General features: G+C 35.6%; 2 protein-coding genes across 2 annotated transcripts; both read left to right on the forward strand.

Moving 5' to 3' along the window:
- Positions 1 to 10,326: 10,326 nt before the first annotated feature.
- Positions 10,327 to 17,529, forward strand: LOC144361542 (uncharacterized). Its single transcript, XM_085496384.1, has 5 exons — positions 10,327 to 10,414; positions 10,872 to 11,027; positions 11,551 to 11,752; positions 16,295 to 16,682; positions 17,471 to 17,529. Exons 2-5 carry the CDS (start codon positions 10,978 to 10,980, stop codon positions 17,527 to 17,529), a joined length of 699 nt encoding a protein of 232 aa, XP_085352510.1. The 5' UTR covers positions 10,327 to 10,414; positions 10,872 to 10,977.
- Positions 16,706 to 24,131, forward strand: LOC146725368 (uncharacterized). Its single transcript, XM_085496381.1, has 7 exons — positions 16,706 to 18,012; positions 18,335 to 18,385; positions 18,756 to 18,904; positions 19,603 to 19,674; positions 20,918 to 21,013; positions 22,895 to 22,983; positions 24,017 to 24,131. The coding sequence occupies exons 1-5, from the start codon at positions 17,802 to 17,804 to the stop codon at positions 21,002 to 21,004; spliced, it is 570 nt and encodes a 189-aa protein (XP_085352507.1). The 5' UTR covers positions 16,706 to 17,801; the 3' UTR covers positions 21,005 to 21,013; positions 22,895 to 22,983; positions 24,017 to 24,131.
- Positions 24,132 to 24,202: the final 71 nt, after the last annotated feature.

A 24,202-nucleotide genomic window follows, 5' to 3' on the forward strand; every position in this document is an offset into this window, starting at 1 on the left:
GTCAAATCTATGCAGGTTGTTGTAACCTTTGCAGTTGGGTCATACCTTCATTAATTTCTGATAACTGGTACTATAGAAACAGTGACAGGTTCTTAAAGCGACAATAGATTTTGAAAATTTTTGTTTAAATATACCTACATAAAGATTACCAAAATACTGTTTTAGACATAATTGCGTGGAGATTGGTCAGCCTTTCAAGCTGGGAACGTATTTGACCCAGGGCCCTCAGTAAGTTATCATGTACTGTAATTTTTCATCAAAACTGGAATTCAATAGATGGAGACCATGACGCAACCGTGCCCCCCCCCTTATTTCACTGACAATGATTTAATGTACAATGTCCGTTTATGCTATGCTTTCAGTGTCTGCAGGAAATGTTTTATTAAAATGAAAATATCGATAGTTGCATCTATTGTCGTTTTAACTACAGTGGTCACAAAAAAATTATGTCTTTATACTGAACTGAATGTGTGATCAGGTGAAACAAACCTATCTCTGCTACTCAGTAATACTACATGTGCACTTGTCCTACATTCTAAAAAAACATGTTACACTGATTGGTCTTATGGTAATCATGTCAATCAAAATCATGCTTTGCTCCAAAAGCCAATAGCAAGTTTGAGATATTCTGTGTACATCATTTGTTACTTAGGATGAATTATAAAAACATAATTGGATTCTAGAAATGTAAATGTTATTGAATTGAGCTCAATCTGAAATAAGTGGCTGAATTCATGGCTTCATTAATGGAGTTCCTGTGTTCTTTGTTATGATTAATTAATATTTTCATGTATTTCTACCTCCATATATTTTGTTTTTCATCAAATAAATCCTAAAGCAAGGTGGTCGTTGCACCATGGCCTGGTTGATAATGGACTTGTACCAATGCACACAATGCGTGTGAAATACATTGTTTACGTGTAATTCAAACACCCGCTGCGCCGACCACCACCCTTTAAGTTTATGGGCATAAGCATTTAGATCATTTACAATGATCATTTTGTGCATTTGATCTTAGGTGTACTTGAGTTCCAAACAGGTTTATTCCTTCCACTACCATAGTTATCTGTGGTCATCCACAACATGGTCTTGTTTAAATGTTGGAGTACCGTATGCTCTATCTCACCTAAATTTGGGATGGAAAATTACCACCTTTTCATGCTGGAAGTTTGAAAATAAGAATAAACATTTTGTTTGATATTGCATTCCAACAGAAACAAAAATATACTAAAAATATTTACAAATTTTCTATACATAATGCCACATGTGGCTGAGAAAAAACACAACTATGGAAAACTCCCTGCCTATACTATTAACAAGTACACTTTGATCTCTGCTCATTTCTCATTATAATGTAAGAAAGGAATATGTATTCCTTCAAACTATTGCAAATAAAGTTGGTTAGTAGAAAATAGCGTGATGATATTCTGTGTGAAAGTTGTATCAACCAGATTCCAACCCCATTCTATTTTATCGAATTCAAAATTTGGAAACAATGCTAGATAAATACTGATACGAGTTCATTGCTCTGAGAATTACAGTTGCAGTTTATGCAACTATCAGTGTTGTCCCCTACTGGAGATGTACATTGCCATTTTGTACAAAAAAAGTTAAAAAGAAATGCTTGCTTCCCTAATAAAATTGTGCAGAACGAGAGGGGAGCAGCTACCTTCCCTACCCAATTTTCAGCACCACTAAGTTATTGAACGATGTTGTATATACAAAAATATCCACACCTATTTTTATTTATACATTCAATCACTTAACATCCATTGGAATGGATGATAATGGATAAATGAAAAGTGACATGACAAAGAAAAAACAATTAAAAATTTAGGAAGTGTTGCTGTCTAAATTCAAATCAGATTTACAAATATTAAACTAAAGGTATTCACAGAGATTTAATGCTCAAGCAAATTTGTGAATATTTTGTATACATAAATGGAATGTTTTTGTGCTGGGCATAGACAGGGCAAGGCATCACAAATTGTATTTCATTTTTTCGATCTGATTTTTGTTACAGAGAAGACATACCTAGCATTTGCTGGTAACTGAGTGTATGAGTTTCAATTCTCTATAACAAATATTTGACAATCTTACTGCCATTTGTGAATTGCACTTATATGTGTGAATGCTATGCTATTGTTCATATCAGTTCGAGGACATGTGAAGTGACACTTTGCACATGAGGGAGTGACACCCCCGAGATTTTCCACGTCCTCTGAAAAAAAATCGCGTCCTCAGAAAGGTGGTCCTCAGTATGATAGTCAAAGGCAGGTCCTTGAAGAAATGGTCTGATTGCTAAACTCTACTAACCCATGTATACCTACAATAATATTAAATTATGTAATTAAATATCAAGCCTGTAAACCCACTAGAAAGTGACGTCCTCGGAGACTGGTCTAGAAACCGAGTCCTCTGAGCATATAGTAATGCGAGTATGTGTGTGTGTGTGTGTGTGTGTGTGTCTGTGTGTGTGTGTGTGTGTGTGTACTCGCATTACTATATGCTTCGAGGACGTTGATAGGTTATTTGACCTGCCTCCGAGGACGTCTCAATGCTAGCGAGGACATTTTCAGGGTCCTCGGATTAAAGTGCTATAGAATGGCTTCAAATGACCTATTAACCACGTGACACCATTCTGAGACACGTCCTCGAAGAACGCGTAAAGTGTGAAAAATTTACACATTTTCGTTGGAGGCCCATTTCAGCCTCGGGCGCCCCCAATTTGACAGATACACATATTTCAAAGATACACGCAATTCAACAGTTATAACGCGTCTCACAGGTTAGTGCGCCACCTTTTAATGGCATATAGCAAAGGTATTACCACAATTCCAGTTTTAAGTGAGATCCGAGGACCCCGGGGGACATGAGAAGCCTCATTGTTGTCCAAAACATGATACACAATGTGTAAAGGTAGCGAGAAGGGTTTGATGACGTTTCTGATTAAAGCATTCTCTGTCTATTATCTCATTCAGAACCGTAATTTAGCTTATATATTTCAAAAGCCTAAGTATAGAGGGACACGTTGGCACAATCTGGAGAGTCAATGTTTACATAATTACTACGTGACCACAAAAATGGCAAAACTTTTTGTAAAAATGACCAAGTCTGCGATTGCGAGAGTACAATGCGGGAATTTCCAGGTGAAATTTGTGCAAGGCATTGTCTGTAATCAAGTCTATTGAAATGCGTCTTCCATAGTCAAAAGACCTATTCTTCCGATTTCTATGCAGGTTTGTTTTTTGTCCCCTAATTACTCCATACTTGGCACCTTTAACATACTATTGTTCTGTGACAAAGCATTTTCCTAAAAAACCCAGACATATTTCGCACACCATTATCTTTTGAATGCTAACTGCGAGTTTGAATGTCCTAGTCCGAACGCACTTGATTTGGCGGTGGTCCCAATAAGTCGTACTCAATCAAAACTTCAACTCAAGAAAAATGCGAAAAACAGTTTTCGATAATAAAACATTGTAAATTTGCTGCGTTATTATAAACATGCACTAAAATGGGCAACACATTAATCACTGATATCATAGAACTCATAAAGAGTGTCAGATAATGAATAATTTCAAGCGTGAAAAATGAAGAAAATTGCTGGCATTTGAGTCCGTACTTCAGGAACGTTCGGGCACGGTTACTAAAAAAGTAACCGTGGTTCGGGTTTCCATTGTTATGCAAACGAACAACGAGGGATAATCCTCTGACAAACATTACTGTCCCACTGTACACGCTGACAGTTTACAAACAAGCTAATCCTTCAAGTGTCTCTGATAAGAAATCTAACAAAACGGGTTTCATGGTGAAAAAAAAATTGCTGTGTCAGAGCATGATGGTCAGAGTGTGACGCTGAGTGGCAGATTTTGTTTGCCTCGTCTGTCAACGCTTTTTTTTCCTCGCCATTGCGTTAGAAAAAATGGTATTAGTAAAATAGAATATTGACTTGGAAAATAAAACTATTTAAACGAAACTTGCGCAATGTTACAGTATTTTCGCACAACCTCCCGCCCGCTTCCGTTTTCCAATCACTTTTTTGTCTCGCTTTTGCTACCGCTTGCTGAATTCGACCGAACAATTTCCGCTTTATTTTCGACCGCGCAATTCACAAAATATCATTCGGACTAAAAAAAAAAATTCCGAGGTTCACATTGCCTTATCATTGTTTTTCTGTTTTCTATATATGTTGAACAGCTGACACAAGTTCAAATACTTTTTGTTTTAACTATATATAATTATATGCACGCAACCTGACCCTTTGACCTAGATTTGGCTTGGACTGAATATTTTATTTTAAACAATATTCTGACGTGAAATACAAAATGTATTTCGACACAAGTACAACATGGTTGTCTGGGTTTTCTTTCCTGATTATTGAGTCTTCGCAATGTGTTTTGTATAAGTATTGTTGTTTTCCTCCGAGGCGAAGACAAGCTGAAAGACCATGAAGCTAAATGGCAGTTCCATTCTGAGTGAAAGAAAATATTTTCTAAGCCTAAAATAAACCCTAATATTACACCTCTTTGTGTATTTGTTAATATTTATTAGTATTTGTTTGGAATATCGTTGGTTTCTTCATACTGAGTTTAGGACGGGCGTCGATCAACACAATGCTGACAATGGACGTTAGATAAACACGCACTGTTTACGATAGGAAGCTTACACCCGTTATATCAGAATCCTTAACAGGATGTTTACCCGAATATTGTGCAAATTTGGACAAATTATATATATATATATATATATATATCACTCACTCAAAAATACGATACACTTGTCTGGAAATGGTGAATTTTGAGATACAAATATGGCATTAAATCCATCGAATTTAGGGAAACCATGTTTGATCATGGTGTATATAAATTTTGAATTTTGAGATAATTCACTGGAACGATGCCTGATAATTATGTATTTAAACTATGTCGGGCCGATTGTACATGAATCCAAATTAAATATACAAAAATGGACCAAGCAGTCCCTCAAGCTGGAAGACTTGAACTATCACTGAAACTTAGGGATACAATTTCATTGACGCCAAGTAACATAGTTTCAGGCCTGGCCAGTATTTTATCGTAAATTAGATCAAGACTGTAGAACTTTATTCTGAAGACTACATATATATATATTTGGCATGAATGGAATACAGTTTCTTCACGTGCATCGGCCAGGGATCAATCGCTGCGAACACGACCAAGTACATACTTGTGTATTTGTCTGCTGTCCAAGACAAGTCATTTTACAAGGACAATCACGAGGCGTGTTTCTACGGGAAAGGTGACTCAAAACGCTGACGAGATTGATTAAAATGAATTGTAATGAAAGTATAATATGTTTCCCCACCATGGGTGGCTAGGCCGCGGGTACACGATGTCATGCGACACCTGCTCACGAATTATGCCGGCTATTTGCTACCCAGTTTAGTTTTCCAGGAACCTTTCCCAAACTGAGGGACAGCTGCTACAAAATAGGCAAAATATTAAAAGATAAAATTACATGTCATGTTTGAAATGTGCATTGATATATAACATGTTACACTCAGTGGGTGTGCTACAGATTCCGATCAATATTACAATATATTTTATTTTCTATATTCAGATTCATAGATTCAAATATAGCCAATCACGTTATCTCACTGCGCGAAGCGGTGAATAAACTGAAATTACAGTAACAAAACTCCCAACACAGCCGCCATGGCACGAATAACCTTTAAATCCACCAGGCTATAATGTGACTGATATTTGTTTAAATGGATAACTCTATTGTACATGGTCGCGAATAAAAAGGTCTGTCTGATCACTGTGGTCTGATGCACTGCGTGTTTTATAATAATTTAGACACGTAAAAAGCAACCTGTGCAATTTGAATAGGATTAATTGGTTTTGTCTTAAGTAGTTATTTTGTAATAAATTTGCCGTATTTTAAGAACATCCGCTCAACTGCTGAAGCAGGCGATGTAGTGTCGTGGTCGTTGATAATGTTTAACTGAAGTGTAGCCGAGTTCTTTCCTTTTTTGTTCTTTGTTTTGAATATTAGAATTGGGCACGTAACGACTCTATCTTATTCATCAATTTTTTATCCCGTTGAACATGCCGTTTTATAACTACAAATATTTCGATTTTGATAGTAGGCATAATCTCTGCTGCCGACTGTCATTACATTTGTTAGAAAGTATTAGAACATATAACCACAGTGTGTACTCAAAAAGCATCGACAATCAAAAATGCTATTGACATGTCAGACAGTCCGCTAATAATAACCTATACTTAAAGTTCAAATTGTTGAGCCCCATGAATTGTATGCTAGTACTCCGAATGGGATATCACTGTACGCAAGGTAGTAGGACATGTGTGAAGCTAAATAACACATTGTAATAAACAGAACAAAATCCCGATATTGAATTTTGTTTTGTTCTAATAACTCATGTGCGCATTCACATTGTGATTTATTTTGGTTTGAACAATACGAAATGCGATGTCTGCCCATACTGGGAGTACACGTTAGATAAAAACAGATCTATTCTAAAAACACTCAATAATAGACAACCCTGCAAAAAATTTAGAATCAAGTGCGACAATATCAAAATATGTCGTATTAATAAACGTCTTAGCAACTTAAACTTACTGTAAAAATACTCGAAAATATAATGTATGACCATTGAACAATTTAACAAAAATAATCTTGCAAATTTTTGACAACTTGAACATGCATTATTTCACACGAAAATAAACAATCACGCTGATATTTTGATAGTGATTTCGGGGTTTTCCTTGCCAAGAATTTTTTTACAGTATTGACCTTTATGATGCGCTGTGTTAGTTACTTTATAGAAACGTTTTTGTGTGAAAGAATTCTGCCCACACTGTCGGAAATAGGACCAAGGTTAACGGTGCTATATGCCTATCAAGCCTACTTTAGTAAATGCCGTATAAATATCCACTGCAATTGATTTCATGAAGAAACATAAACCTCGTTGAAACAGTTTGTTCTTTTTTATCGTACATGATTTGTCGAACTGTCAAACGCCATATGCTTTTCCAAGACCAATTTAAGGAATAATAAATGTGGCTGTCTCTACCACCACCGCCACCACAAACAACGCCAAAATCATAAAATCGATAAAGACTAAAATTGCATGGAGTATGTTGCATGAGCGAAGTTGTTTTACTTATATATTTTATTAAGTATAGACATTAACTTATTTTCTCTTGCATCGTCTGTAGGATTTGTCATTTGGTGAAGCTTCGTACACATGCGTCAAAGATTCTTTTTCGGCGGATATCAGTATTTTGCTATCAGTTAATACGTGATAGTTAATTCAATTTTGGGGAAGCAGAGTATATGTTATGTAACAGGCACGGTTACAATCGTATTAGTATTTATAAATATCGCTATGTCGGTGTTTCCCGCAAACAAACATGTTTAATCCAAATAACTGGGACATAAATTCAATGTGATCAGGAAAAATGAAAACAGAGGTATAAACAAGAGTACCAATGCACAAGTTTTAATGAGCATACATTTAGAAATATCTAACACGGATACTCTATACTATTTGAGTACGTTTTTTTCAGTTACTTGGCAAGTAATTCTCAACCTAAATCAGGTCATATAGCAAAATATGTATGAATCATACACTTGCAATTAGTTCATAAACGGTTTTGATAATACACAAAAAAGAAACGTCCTCGGAGACAGGTTCTAAAAAACAGTCCTCAGATCATATAGCAAAATAAGTATGAATCATACACTTGCAATTAATTTGTAGATGGTTTTTATAATACATAGAAAAGAAACGTCCTCGGAGACAGGTTCTAGAACAGTCCTCAGATAATATAGCAAAATAAGTATGAATCATACACTTGCAATGAATTTGTACACGGTTTTTATAATACATAGAAAAGAAACGTCCTCGGAGACAGGTTCTAGAAACAGTCCTCGGATCATATAGCAAAATAAGTATGAATCATACACTTGCAATGAATTTGTACACGGTTTTTATAATACATAGAAAAGAAACGTCCTCGGAGACAGGTTCTAGAAACAGTCCTCGGATCATATAGCAAAATAAGTATGAATCATACACTTGCAATTAATTTGTATACGGTTTTTATAATACATAGAAAAGAAACGTCCTCGGAGACAGGTTCTAGAAACAGTCCTCGGATCATATAGCAAAATAAGTATGAATCATACACTTGCAATTAATTTGTATACGGTTTTTATAATACACAGAAAAGAAACGTCCTCGGAGACAGGTTCTAGAAACAGTCCTCAGATCATATAGCAAAATAAGTATGAATCATACACTTGCAATGAATTTGTACACGGTTTTTATAATACATAGAAAAGAAACGTCCTCGGAGACAGGTTCTAGAAACAGTCCTCGGATCATATAGCAAAATAAGTATGAATCATACACTTGCAATTAATTGGTATACGGTTTTTATAATACACAGAAAAGAAACGTCCTCGGAGACAGGTTCTAGAAACAGTCCTCAGATCATATAGCAAAATAAGTATGAATCATACACTTGCAATTAATTTGTATACGGTTTTTATAATACATAGAAAAGAAACGTCCTCGGAGACAGGTTCTGGAAACAGTCCTCGGATCATATAGCAAAATAAGTATGAATCATACACTTGCAATTAATTTGTATACGGTTTTTATAATACACAGAAAAGAAACGTCCTCGGAGACAGGTTCTAGAAACAGTCCTCAGATCATATAGCAAAATAAGTATGAATCATACACTTGCAATTAATTTGTAGACGGTTTTTATAACATATAGAAAAGAAACGTCCTCGGAGACAGGTTCTAGAAACAGTCCTCAGATCATATAGCAAAACAAGTATGAATCATACACTTGCAATGAATTTGTATACGGTTTTTATAATACGCAGAAAAGAAACGTCCTCGGAGACAGGTTCTAGAAACAGTCCTCAGATCATATAGCAAAATAAGTATGAACCATACACTTGCAATTAATTTGTATAGGGTTTTGATAATACATAGAAAAGAAACGTCCTCGGAGACAGGTTCTAGAAACAGTCCTCAGATCATATAGCAAAATAAGTAAGAAACATACACTTGCAATATATTTGTATACGGTTTTTATAATACACAAAAAATAAAACGTCCTCGGAGACAGGTTCCAAAACAGTCCTCAGATCATATAGCAAAATGAGTATGAATCATGTATTTTAAATTAGTTTCGATAATACACAGGAAAGAAACGTTCTTGAAAACTGGGTCAGACCCTCCTAGGGACATTTTCTGGCCATAAGTAATTTGGAGCTACTCCATTTAGTCAGTTATTAAAAATGCGATATCTTATTTCGCCTTCCACAAGGACTGGACGTTTGTTCATTTACCTGTCAAAACTAAAATCTTTTTTTGTGAATGAAGTATTTCTAATGAGTACATTGGCATCATGGTATTGTATTACCATACTTCGCTGTCTGAACGCGTTTTTTAGTAAACATGTTACAAAAGTATGTCGTGCGTCCAACTTTCATGAATTCGGCTGTAAGACGTAGCACTCACGTTAAACGCAAAGAATTGTGCAAGCGAGGACTTTAATGTTTTTCGAGGAATTATTTTTTTGCGGGTAAAATGGTGCTCAGACCGCGAAAGCGAGAATATTGGGGAACACATGGTTCCAGTACTTGTCTTTCAATGTAAAATGGAAAACGTATGTGAAAGCGAAGAAATGTTACTACTCGCGTGGACGTGCGCATAATATGGGCATGGAGAAAAGGCCAACAAGTTAAGCATGGCGGGCACTCGAAGCACACGACGGTCACATCGACTGCTCTCTTCTAAAGAAGATCAAATAAAAGTGGCAGAATATTATATAGCCAAACAAACTGACCAGCCAGGATTTTATGAGACGATTGTGCTATGGAAAGGTATGACGTTCCACTGTTCACTTTACTGTTTCTATTTGTTGTCTGTCTTCAGCGACAATGTGCTAAATGCTGGGACCAAGCGCGTAGGTGTTACCATACCGAATACTAGTAATCTAAACAGAACACTTTTATAGTAGAATGCACTTACTGTAAAATAATTTCAAACTGAGTGACAATATTTTTTTTATCTAATTATTTTTTTTATTTTGTACGCGTTCTCGTTGTTTTGTTTTTGTATTTCGGCAGTACGCATTAATATCTGGCGGCAATGAAAGTGCATGGTAAAAAAAAAATAACTGTGATTTATTGTTTAGACACAAAAATGAGATTAGCCGTAAGAACACTGATATTACACCAGTTTCCAAATACAAAATTCTATAATAAAACTTAGGGAGTCTTTGGTCTTAATAGCTTAGGGGGTCCCAATAAAAAATGGCAGTTTTGTTCTGATCGGCTGTGATTTTTTGATATGCTGTGAATGGAGTTATTCAGGAAGGTAATAATGTAAAGAATTAACAAATTTTTTGTGCTCAGTTCGGCTTGATTAATAATATGCAATCAATTTCCTGTCAGTTGACAACACATTATATTCTAAACCAAAGACTGACAGCACGTTTTTCGAAGACCCTGTGCCGTTCGAACCATGGCAGTGGAATCGAAATTTACTTCAGTCTGCGTTAGATTTGTGCATTCAGATCTCAGTATATTGAAAAAGACGTTTGTTTATAGTTTTTAGCGATAATCAGCAAGTATTTCAGCTGTTCGTTGTACGATTCTTTGATGTCCCTCAGATGAGAATATATTTAATCTGACTGTTTGCCGTTTACCACGCTGCTCAATGTCCTAAATAACTGAACGGCTTCATCACTGCTTCATGTTAACTTGTATTTCGAAATATATCCAAGTCACAAGTGTAATGACTAGTTTATCATTTATGGTTTATTTTATTCCAGGTAGAGGTGTTTTTGCTGGAAAGCAATTCAATAAAAGAAATTTCTTATTGCAATACGATGGTGAACTTATTAGTGGGTCGGAGGGAGAGATTCGTGAAGTCTTCTGATGGCAGTGTATTCCGTTACTTTTTTTAAATTCAAGGATAAGACATATTGGTTAGTGTCCACATCTTTACAATCTTTTCATATGAAACTCATTTAAACTGCATTTAATATTAGCCTATCCCATAGTACTGTGTACATGTCTGTGTTGTGACTACTATGTGACCCTGTACCACAGCCACAGAAATTATTCAAACTCAAACACAACACATGTGGTGTTTTTTTAATTCATACCTACTATCACCAATAAATTACATGAACAAATAAGGCCAGTAACCCCATCTACCAATATTTGTAACAAATATCAAATTCTTATTTTATGTAATAGTAAAGCTTTAACAACTTTGCCATGTTAGCCACAAAGAATATTTCTTCATTTATTTCTTTTAATGTAGTGGATGACCATATATGACTGTATGCAATTTACTATTATCAATAACTTGGGATTGCTGGTCATTCTTAAGTCTATATCAAATGAATGATTGTGACAGTAAAAATAATCTTTTAACTCTTAGTCCATAAAAAAAATCTACCTTGCTATATATTTTTCAAAAGCTATATTTTGCCAATGTTGCAGTATCGATTCTACTAATGAACCTGGCAATGGACCTAAATATGGGCGGCTAGTAAACCATGAAAGAAAATCTCCAAATGCAAGAATGAAAACACTTGAATTCAAAGGACAGCCATACCTGGCACTATTTGCTGTAAAAGACATTCACGTCAATGAGGAAATATTATATGATTATGGACCAGTCAAATTACCATGGGAGCATAAGGTAAGATAATGCTTATTTTCATAATAATGTTATAACAGCATATGCCTTATAAATATATTTATATACAATTTCCAGTTGAGAAGTTGGTGAAAGTCTGAAATGGGTAATATTTGTTCACATCATTCCTTTAACTGATTCCATTCGAAATTGCACATACACTTGCACATGTACTACCACAAACACAAGTACAGTAGGATTGTCTGGTTTGCAAAGTCCATTGGTGTGATATTTTTTTCTTCTGATCGTTGACTTGTGTTCAAGATTTGTATAATTATTCCTGTTTTCCCTATGAAAAAGAATATGGACTGAGTGAAATATTTCTAATTTTCTAAAATACATCCTGACCTTGCACTCGCTACATGTATTTGTTAATTTTGCATGTGTATGGTATGGCAGTATGTCAGTAGATATATCCAGAAAAATATTTTTAATGGTTTGAAAATGCCTATTGTTTGGAATGTTGTTCGCTATTAGTTTGCCCATACTGAGTTTTGGACAGTCAAAACCGATATCTATCATTCAGCAAGATCAGCTAAAACAGGACAAACCTGGACTAAAATTCCTGGGAATAATGTACAACAATGTGACGACTGAGAACCATAATTATTGAGGTACTATTTATTATATATATTTTCTGATTTTTCATTGCTAAACCAAAAAAAAATTTAAGTTGTCTCAAGGTGAAACAGTCATTAAAATCAATGTATTGGTTCATTTCAACTATGCATTTATCACCTTGAAGTGTTGAAAAAAAAAATCCAATAGCAAACCCGTAAAATTCATGAATTTCCCTACTTCAGTGCTAAAAATAGTTGAGCATGTGGGTGTGGTACACTGGCAAATGGCTGTGGATAATACAACTGAACATGATTCTGTCATTCGAGTCGTGTTTCAATAAGCTGACTTCAATTTCCATGATATAAAATATTACATTTAATTTGCTAAAATCATAACAAAGATCTGAGTATTCAAATCATATAACAAGAGGTCACAGTTCAAGTTGCATTTATGAATGAACAATGTGCCATACGATTTGAAACATTAATTAATTAATTAGCTACATTTGATCCAAATATGAGTTTTCATTGGCCAGAGAAGTCATTTGTTAATGCCCGTTTACCCATGAGAGAGACCCCCCCAATCTTTAACATATTTTTAGCAAACAAGTTTTTTGGGCCACCATTCACTGAGCATGTACCTTTAATCCCTTTACAGTATTCAAAAAGAAACATGGATACAACTGATGCACAAAGGATAATCAGTATATCAGTTGAAAAAATTGCTTCAGATAGAAATCGGCTCTCATTCAGAAAACTGCGTATTGCCCCAAATATTCAAAAGATCCTGCTAGTATCTAATGTCATCAGCAAAGCTAAACTGGTTTTTTCAAGACAAATGATTATTGGGTTACAACAACAGCCCAGTTTGGAATTGGGATATCATGATTGCAAGCTAGAAACTATGTCAATATACAAGACTGAAGTGAATGTTACTGATAAGACACAGGAGTTGTTAAATCGTCTTTCTAAGATCACAAAGTTGAGAAGTTGTATTCAGAAAGGGAGTATTAGGTCATGAATGGCAAAATTCTCCCCAGAGATGGTAATGGGACAAACATTTCAGTTTTTTTTTTAATTTACAACATGCTGTAATTTGGAGTGTATTTTAGTCCCCGTTCGAACGAAGTCCGTGCGTTCGTCCAGAGTCGTATCTCAGAATCCCTTGGACCGATTCCGTTCATTCTTTGCATGTGCCTAGTACTTTATGTGGCACATATGCACATGCAGTGGTTTAGTGATTCGATTCAAAATGGCCGACTGGCAGCCATCTTGTTTTTTGAAAATGTTGTATTTTTGACATGCTTTGTCAGTTTTCATTCAAATTTAGTACATAGATCATACATGTTAGGATACATGTCCCCGACCGTCTGTGAGTTCCTGAGTCTGTCCGTTCGTCCGTCCGTGCGTCAGTCTGTTCTGAGTCATATTTCAGAATCCTGTAGACCGATTCCGTTCATTCTTTGCATGTGCCTTGTGCCTTATGTGGGAGATACGCACATGCAGTGGTTTAGCGATTCGATTCAAAATGGCCAACTGGCAGCCATCTTGTTTTTTGAAAATGTTGTATTTTGGACATGCTTTGTCAGTTGCCATTCAAACTTGGTACATAGATTATACATGTTAGGTTACATGTCCATGCCGATTTTTTTCGTAATTGGATCAAAGATGGTCGGTATCTTCTTTTCTTTTTTTTATGCGGTATCTTGGACGTGCTCTGTCAGTTTTCATTCAAATTTGGCACATACATGTACTTTATACATGTTAGGATGCATGTCCATGACAATTTGTTTCAAAATCTGATTGACAGCCATCTGACTTTTTGGCCTTACTACTATTAATATTTCCACAATTTATGTACTATTTTCATTCATATTTGGCACATACATCATACATATCAGTGTGTTTCATAATCAGATCAAAGATGGCCGAATAATGGCTGTTTTTATTTTTGGCCATATTACTACTACACAGAACACGTGTTTTGATGTACCGTACTCGACCGGGTTAGCGCCCAGAGGCCTCAACTCAGAAAATCACGATTTTGTAGGGGTGGGTGCTTACCCGAGCACCCCCCTCGAAAAAGAGTGCAAATGAAAATTTTGATTCATCAAGTGACAGATTACGTCTTTGAGGGAAAATCAAATTACTAAATTAATTTGCGTCGTCATTGATTTTCACAATGAAGAAACAGAAATGATCACAAAAAATATGCACATTTTATTACAATATTAATTACGTACCACCATAATTTACGGAATTAAAAACATTTGAGTCTTTTGGAACACAGTCGAAGTCAAAATTGTCATATTATTTCCACTGACGAAGTTGTTGGATCGTACGCAAACTCTCGATGAAAATCACTTTCCGCCATGATGCAATTGCAGATTTGACCTACAGCAGCGTTGTTTGACCTAATGGGTCAAAGTTGGTTATTAACTAATCAGAATGCTGTGTTGTACTGACGCAATTCTTCGGAAATTCCCAAAGACTTTCCGGTAACGCAATGCGGAAGTGAATAATCGATGTTGAAGTACGATCTGTTGGAATTGATTTCAGCGAATAAACGACATGGTTTTTCCAAAAAACTAGTAACTAGCCATTTTTGAGAATTAGACTGAATATGGCATGAAATATGTATTGCATTTTACTTGTATTAATTAATAACAGGTCATTGTCGAAGCGTAGTTTACGCACGGTTACAGTGTTCTACGCATTCACAACATGCTCACAGCGGTCGATGTCCACGCTGTATCATATAAAAACGCTTACCAAGATTCGTTACGCAAGACCAAGTTTTAAATTAGTTGCATTTTGAAGGGGGGTGGGCGCTTTGCCGAATGTGACCCCAAATATAAAAATTGCGCAAAAGTGGGGGGTGGGCGCTTGCCCGGGCATGGACGCTAACGTGGTCGAGTACGGTAAATAGACAATCTGTTGTATACGCCACTTGGAACTCAAGTTTCAAGGACACGCTCGCGACAACCCCTCTGCTTTAATATGATGAGCACAAAAAGAACTTTCAAAAATTTAATGGGGACTGTGTCATTTTCAATGACTTGTAAACAATGTACCGGTAGTAGGGCTTGTAGAGCTTTTGAAATATGTTATAGAAAAGCTGACCTAATTTTATCCCACGTGTCCATTAGTAAATTTTCGCAGCTGGTTAAGTATTCAAAACAAGAAAAATTTTTGCATTATGCCTGTCACCTTTTTTGGGGAGAACAATGCCATTCCGATTCCAGACCTTGGTCATGTATGGATAGATCTTGTGTGAACTTAATACATACATGTACATTGAACGTTTGCAAGTAATTTTGTTTCTCAGACTGGATTCAAAATGGCTGACTGGTGGTCATTTTGTTGTTAGTTATGAATGTGGGGTGGGGGGGGGGTTGGCATTTTGTTGTAATGAATGTGGTTTCAGAGCTGTATCTGACATTAATTGACCAGGATGGATCTGATTCAGAATGGTGGAATGCTGTTATAAAGTATGCCTCTGACATATATTGATTGATGGCAATCAAACTACTATTCCTATGTCATTTCTTTCATGCTCTGATTCAAAGTGGCTGACTAATTTCAGTTATGTTTACTGTTAAAATAAGAATGACTCTTGTCATATCATGAAATGACTTGCTTTGGTACAAAATTGTTGACTGGTAGCCATTTTTTATGAATTCTTTACCAGATCACTGACATGCTTGAACATGCTTCAAACATCACATAAGCATCAAACTTAATGTTGTACATTTCCATATATATGGAACTGAATCTCGCTCATACATGAACAGATTTTGTTTACTACATGGTATATGCATTTTTCACATATAATGGTATTTAAAACATTATGTTGAAAAAGTAACGTGAAATAGCTGTGCTATTTCCAATGACTTGATTTTCTTGTATGCTGTTGAGTGAGATTAAATATAAATATTTATTGCTCTAAAATCTTTGTCTTCTTCTATTTGTATTGCTTTTGTAGATATTAAACTTGCAACAAACACAAGGATCTGCTATGTCATACCAGGATGTACCAGGGTGTCACGTATTACCAGAATGCACATCATCTGATGAAATCAGTTGTCAGTTAGCCAAGTCTCAAGTACCAGGGTGCGACATATTACCAGACCACACGTCACTAGATGGAATTAGTTGTCAGTTAGCCAAGTCTCAAGTTCCAGAGTGTGACATATTACCAGACTGCACATCACAGGACGGAATCAGTTGTCAGTTAGCCAAGTCTCAAGTACCATGGTTTGACATATTACCAGACCACACATCACCGGATGGAATCAGTTGTCAGGTAGCCAAGTCTCAGGTACTTGGGTCTGACACAATACCAGACCGCACATCACCGGATGGAATCAGTTGTCAGTTAGCCAAGTCTCATGAACCAGGGTGTGACATATTACCAGACCGCACATTAACGGATGAAATCAGTTGTCAGGTAGCCAAGCCTCAAATACCAAGGTGTGACATATTACCAGACTGCACATCACAGGACGGAATCAGTTGTCAGTTAGCCAAGTCTCAAGTACCAGGGTGTGACATATTACCAGACCACACATCACCGGATGGAATCAGTTGTCAGTTAACCAAGCCTCAAGTACCAAGGTGTGACATATTACCAGACCACACATCACAGGACGGAATCAGTTGTCAGTTAGCCAAGTCTCAAGTACCAGGGTGTGACATATTACCAGACCACACATCACCAGATGGAATCAGTTGTCAGTTAGCCAAGTCTCATGTACCAGGGTGTGACATATTATCAGACCACACATCACCAGATGGAATCAGTTGTCACCGGATGGAATCAGTTGTCAGTTAGCCAAGTCTCAGGTACCTGGTTCTGACATATTACCAGACTGCATTTCACCAGATGGAATCAGTTGTCAGTTAGCCAAGTCTCAAGTACCAGGATGTGATGTAATACCAACCACACAACACCAGATGGAATCACCACTCCGTCAATCCAGTGTCAAGTACCACAGTGTGACATATCGTCAGACCACACATCATCCGATAAAATTAGTAGCCCGTTAGCTGAGATTGTTACTGATCGTCACTTGAACGCTGCTCCATTAACGAATGTTTTTACAAACAATACTGACTCAGAATATGGCTGTACATGATTTGTGATGTTTCCATAATTCAGTTCGGATGAAATATCCCAAACAGGCTGGACAGGGAACATATTTAGTTGCACCTATCTGATATGATGGTTTTTTAAAGGGAATTAGAAAACCCTTTCCTGCCTTGAGTACTTCAACATTATTTGCATGATTTCCTTTGTTAGCTTTTGCCACAGCAATTTTCTTTCAGCACTTCTGGATTTAAAACTCAACACATGAGCTACATCTGGTTCTTCACTATGCTTGAGAATCCAATACGTGCTACCATGTGCTTGAACAAATATGCACAGAAATGTGGTTTGACTTGCCCTGAATGTTTCAACTCAACCAATCTTGAGAAAACAAATTGCAACTATGTCTCAACTTTTCAACTTGAAAGACAATGGACAGGAAATTTTGGCTGTTTTTTTGGGTCATTACATCAGAGTTCATAGGAAGTTTTATAGGATCCCACAAGACACCCTGCAGATCGCTAAAGTCAGCAGAATTCTACTTGCTTGTGAAAGAGGATCTGTGGAAAAGTACAAGAACAAATCACTTGATGACATAGAGATTGACTTGAATGGTAAGTATGGATTTACTTTAACGTACATATATGCCAGAATATTTTCAATGAATGTGGTGATGGTATGTTCTTTTTTACCGCCCTATATTCGTGAAAGTAATTCCTGATTGGATGAAGTCATTTCGAAATTGTATTTATGCCAAAGCCACAGTTCCTGTGGTTGGCAAAATGGTTTTCAACTGCAGTTTTGAAATTTTTAAATGTTATTCTAAAAATCGTAAATCACATTTATGCCTAAACAAAAATGGATGTTCTTACATCAAAAAAAAAATTAATTTCTCATTACTATTGTATGCTTCATCAATATGTGTGTTTATTTCAGAGGTTTCAGATGATGAAGAATCAGTGCTGATTGATATCAAGACTCCTGAAGGTATGTGAGAGTTATAATACTGGAAAATCAAGAATTTATGGATGGATTGACGATTAGAAACAAGGTGGCTGAATGTCAATCATTTCAGTGTTAAAAAAATCATAATTAAGCATCAGCTTCTGGATCCATATCTCTGACATGTTTATGTTCCAACTATATTACTATAAACAAAATTATACATCTTAAGTTTGATAACTAACTGGGACTGTGCCATGCATGGCTTGTTTTTTATAAAGGGGAAATAAAATCCAACTATGAAACTATTACATTACGTTATTCTTCATGAACAGCGTCTGTGTTTGCACACACTGTCACAGATCAGTACATTTCCGAATCTTTATTACTTTCATTATACCTGGTATTTTTTCAGCACCTACTGAGAAAACAGCAGATTCAACTGTATGTAAGATAGAACCGTATTTGATACTAGAATCCAGTTTTAGGAATCTCAAGAATGGGAATGAACTTTCTGATGATATTGTCAATTCTGCTGTCTATCCTGCCACTCAAAAAAGAGAGGTAACTTAAAGTTATATTAATTACTTCACTGAGTCTGTGTCACATGTACATCATTGTAATTAGATAAGAAATAATTTGTGTACACTATAGCATGCTGTACAGTTATCATGTGCTAGATAATATAATTAAAAAATAGAAATGATAATATTATAAAAGCTAAATTAAATCTTGTTTAAATTGTTAATACAATAGGGGACATTATACTATATAGGTTTTTTTTCAGAAAGATGTGTTCAACCTATAGGTGTCTTGGCAAATTTAAAATCTGAAAAACTAAATTTCAGGATTAATGGCATTGGTTTGTTTGTTAAAGCTTCTCTTGTACATTAATGTACATTATTGCTATGCATAGCTCAACAATTTCTCTTCTGGACAACTGAAGATAACCTCACTCTTAAAAGAATTATTAGATGGCAGAGGAGTTCAAACTTTATTTTGAACACCATTTGTTTTCATTTGAGTTCTTATTCATAATTTCATGTTTAGTTTTATATCCTATACATGTCCAGGCTCCACATGTATGTGGTAAATTTTGTTACCACTTTTCCAGCTGAAGACTACAAGTTGTGAAATATTTGTTATTCTATATCACTAATAGCTCTAAATTAAGTTAAACTTTGTGATTTAAACTGAGCATCATTAAAGCTATGATGTTCAAGTCAATTTGATAACTATATTCTTGATATTTTTTTTCTCAGAGAATCAAATTTTTTGACCATAATTTAATGTCATCCATTTGTCTGAGGGGTGAAACCACTTATCCAAAGAAGGTAAGATTATCAAGCTTTAAAAGTTTTTGTGACCTTTATTTTATAAAACTTTGTCTAAACTAGTTCATGTATGTTTTCATTCTTAGCAGTATACATGTCGAGTAAATAGAAATTTCACATGTGCCTATTCTGCATATGTATAAAAGATCTTATTTTTATTTTTATTATCAAAGTTGCATACTCTTCACTCATTTTTGCTTTTAGTCCCCGTTCGGACGTAGTCCGAAAACGGGGACTTATGTTTTGCCCTGTGTGCGTCCGTGCGTGCGTCCGTGTGTGCGAACGTGCATGGACCGATTAAGTTCAAACTTCACTCATACATCACACATTATATGGGACATATGCACATGCATTTTTTTCATGATCCGATTAACGATAGCCGAATAAGGCTGAAAATGCATCAAAATCGCACATTTTCACCATTCCGGACCCGGATCTCAGTTATGCATGGACAGATTTCAGTCAAATTTGGTACATACATTAAACATAATAGGACCTTGATGCACGTTATTTTTTTTTCGGATCAAGTTCGAAATGGCCGACTGGCGGCCATTTTGTTTTAAAGAATTCAGTTCTGGATCCGTATCCGAGACATGTCTGGATTGATCAAGTTCAAACTTCACACACACAAGGTACATCATGTCACAAATATGTATGTGCATTTGTTTCATGATTTCATTAACGATAGCCAAATGGCGGCCTCTTTAAGGTCGAAAATGCATTGAAATCGCACATTTTCACCATTCCGAACCCGGATCTCAGTTATGCATGGACGGATTTTGTTCAAATTTGGTACATACATTAAACATAATAGGACCTTGATGCACGTCTTTTTTTTTTCGGATCAAGTTCGAAATGGCCGACTGGTGGCCATTTTGTTTTAATAAATTCAGTTCTGGATCCGTATCCAAGACATGTCTGGATTGATCAAGTTCAAACTTCACACACACATGGTACATCATGTCACAAATATGTATGTGCATTTGTTTCATGATCCGCTTAACAATAGCTGAATGATGGCTATTTTAAGGCCGAAAATGCATCAAAATCACGTATTTTCACAATTCCGGAATCGGATCTCAGTCATGCATGGATGGATTTTGTTCAGATTTAGTACAATGTGTTGTACATATGCAGGTGCATTTCGGTCATGATCTGCTTTGAATGTATATGTCACTCAAATATGAACGGAACGGGGACGTGTCATTGACAATGACTTGTCTACTTTCATTTACACTTACAGATTGATTTTTCCAAGCATGACTTGATAATGGGAACTATGTATGAAGGTGGACAAAATATTTGTGGTATTATACAAGATGGACACTGAACTCTTGTGGTAAATATTTAAGAATTTTTCTTAGTCATTCTCATGTATATACAAATTTATATAATAATCTTTCATTCAGTAATACAGATAACAAAGCACTGATTTCAATTTTCTCATTAAATCTTGCTGTCACTTTGCAGTTTTCTCAGTATCTTTGCCTACTTGTCTACTGAATTTGTAGAACACGGATAGGAGGCTATGTCGTGCAAAGCACCTCTACCTGTCTATCTTTTGGTACATCCTTCTGATTTTGTGAACACTTATGTTTGAAAAATGGTATTTTGTGCAAAAATTGTTTCATTCATTTCTTGTTATGCACTTTAGTTCTGTTGGCAACTATTACTGCAAAAATAACTATTTGCATTATATATTTTTTGATAGACAGTTTTTTGCAACATGCAATTATTAAATATTGGCAGTACTCACTGCACAGGTTACAGTATACAGGAATTCAGGTAGCTGTAACTAGGAAAAATATTTCTGTTGCTGTGCACTGGAAACTAAAATTACCTTACAGATATTACAACATTTCTATTCATCTGCACAGGACAACTACAACTGGTAGTTTATACTGCTTATATGCACTCAGACTGTTTTTATATTCAGCTTTTTCTTGAACTGGGACAACAGTGCACAATCTTAGAGGCTTATATTCAGTGAGGTCTTGAGCTTTCATCATGCATCGTATTGGATATATGCACATGCATACATGCTTCTATGGTGTAGGAATTTATCCACACATCCCCCATGGTACATGCAATATCATGAGTATAATTTCCTGTCATAATAAAGACAATGTTGTTCTTAGTATGTAGTAACATCATAAATATATGCCCACTTATTTATAGCAAAATAGAACTAATTATTCCAAGATGCCAACATCACGACTTATGTGTATGGTAGACTCAGTTTGAGCGAGTCAATGAGTTTCAATTCAAAATGGCCAACTGGCAGTCATCTTGTTTTTTGAAAATGTCATATTTTGGACATGCTTTCTCAGTTTTTATTCAAATTTGTTTACATAGATCATACATGTTAGGATATGTCCTCCGTTCGTCAGTGCATCCAACTGTCTGTGCGTTCGTACGTTTGTCTGTCCGTCCAGAGTTGTATTTCAAAATTTGTAATTGTAGTGCCTCATTCCTATCTTCAGACATGCATTTTCTTAAACATACTTTAAACAATTTTAGCAAGTGCAATAACAGAGTGCACTTCAATTTGTTTTACTTTCACTTGTGATCTTTGTTTTTCTCTGCTATATCTTAAACCAGAGGGGTTGTCACGCAACACATGTTCGAATTTGATGTAAATAAACTATCTGTTGTATTTGCCACTTGGGACTCAAGTTTCAAGGACACGCTCGCAACAACCAACACCTTCACTTTAATATGACGAGCATAAAGAGAACTTTCAAAAATTTAATGGGGACTGTGAATTTTCAATGACTTGTTCCTCATAACTATGTCATTTTTTTTTCATCATGTGAACAATTCCAACATTCAATGTTCCTGTCCCGATTTTGTGTCACAGTGAATGCGTATACATGTTGATTACTTTTGACTGTTGACCGAATGGAAATTTTGTGCTCTTGAGTCTTTTTGAATGCCACAATAAATGACAGACAAAAGATAATTTTTAGTCCTCAAATGTCAATTCACCAAAATACAACTATGACTTGTTTTAATTGGGGCACATTTTCTGTTTTAATATCTTATACGCATCTGACACAGATTTTGTTTATCTGTTGAACTCTTGAATGTGACTTGCCTGTATAGATATACTTATTCATATATTCTGTTGTTTTGAATAATAGAATAAATGAAACACACATACTTCTAATGATAAAGCTTCTGATATAAAAACACTTTTTTTTAATGATTGTTTTGACAGGAAGTAAATCAAATGGAGCGCAAAATATTATATCTCAATTCTTTGGGGGAAAGCAAAGAGAAAATGAATCAAATTCAGCAGAACTGGAAGTGAGTATTAGTCTATATTATGTACATGTATTGTTTTCCATAAGTCAACTGTTGGTACTAATCTGTTTCTGGTCTGTAGGGCTTGATAAGGTAATTTTTTGGTCTTAAAATTGGATGTTCAAGCCTTGGGTCTGTGTGTACAATTTTGGTACATGTATGTGTAAGTTAAATTTTTCCATTCCTGTATGAGCTTTGGAAAATCTTAAGGTCCTGGCCATCTATGCACACATGTGTACAAGTATGTTGGGGAGCCAGTTTTTGGATGCAGTTTGGCCAACATCATTCAAATTTTACCAGTGCTGAAGTTTTTCAGTGTCACGGATGTCTATGATCATTTTTCTGTTACCAGTAATAACAATTGCATTGTATTGCCGAGTTGTAATTTTTATTTTGTCAAAGTTTGCTGCCATTGTTGAGCTAATACAGCCAACTGGTGGCCACTTTTATTTTGATGGATGGTATTCAGGACACACATCTGGAACAGGCCTAAAGAAATTCAATTCATTTTTTGTACATGGATAGTACATGACATACATGATTGTACATATAAAGATGTGGTCAAAGATGGACTGTCATTAGTTTTGGTTGTTAATTTGCATCTAAAAATCAAACTATTTTTCATGGCTGGAACCACATTTTTGGCATGTGTGGACTTATTTCAGTCAAACTTTTACCTTTTAAGGGGGGGGGGGTGATGCACATCGTGGCTGGTCAATATTTTGTTTTCATCCGTCCATTCAAAATTGTTTAGTACATGCATGGCATCAACATGTACATGGTTTTAATGAATGCTGAAGTAGCAACTTTTCACTTCTGCAAATACACTTACTACTTTGTGTCTGTTTTACAGCAATCATATTAGTAAATTCATCTGCTACTTACTGGTTAACATAATTTGAACAGGACTATGGCAATGAAAACACCTTAGTTTATGGTGATTGGATACTGTCACTTCTGAAAGCTAAAAATTTGTCCTCCACTGTTCTTTTACTCTTCTAACAGTTTTTGATTGAAATATTTCACTTTTTTTTAGTAAATTTGCAGTTAACAAAGAAGAAGATGGAAATTACAAAGTATCAACAATTGACCACGCAGTGCAAGTGTCTCTTGTGGAGTTTTTGTCATTAAGGTAAGGATATATCCCTGAATCATTTGAATATTTTGATGTGTATTAGTGTTACAGCCAGGAAACCTCATCGTGTGTCAGTTGAAATTTAAT

Source organism: Saccoglossus kowalevskii, unplaced genomic scaffold, assembly GCF_978046115.1.
Source record: "Saccoglossus kowalevskii unplaced genomic scaffold, keSacKowa6.1 SCAFFOLD_264, whole genome shotgun sequence".
Taxonomy (NCBI): domain Eukaryota; kingdom Metazoa; phylum Hemichordata; class Enteropneusta; family Harrimaniidae; genus Saccoglossus; species Saccoglossus kowalevskii.

What these genes read in the sequence shown, in the direction of transcription:
- LOC146725368 (XM_085496381.1), top strand. Translation starts at nt 17,802, where the DNA reads ATGTCTCAACTTTTCAACTTGAAAGACAATGGACAGGAAATTTTGGCT. An exon ending in CATAGAGATTGACTTGAATG is followed by an intron (nt 18,013 to 18,334) that starts GTAAGTATGGAT and finishes TGTTTATTTCAG; the next exon opens with AGGTTTCAGATGATGAAGAA. An exon ending in TGATATCAAGACTCCTGAAG is followed by an intron (nt 18,386 to 18,755) that starts GTATGTGAGAGT and finishes GTATTTTTTCAG; the next exon opens with CACCTACTGAGAAAACAGCA.
- LOC144361542 (XM_085496384.1), top strand. Translation starts at nt 10,978, where the DNA reads ATGGCAGTGTATTCCGTTACTTTTTTTAAATTCAAGGATAAGACATAT. An exon ending in TTCAAGGATAAGACATATTG is followed by an intron (nt 11,028 to 11,550) that starts GTTAGTGTCCAC and finishes CCAATGTTGCAG; the next exon opens with TATCGATTCTACTAATGAAC. An exon ending in AATTACCATGGGAGCATAAG is followed by an intron (nt 11,753 to 16,294) that starts GTAAGATAATGC and finishes TTGCTTTTGTAG; the next exon opens with ATATTAAACTTGCAACAAAC.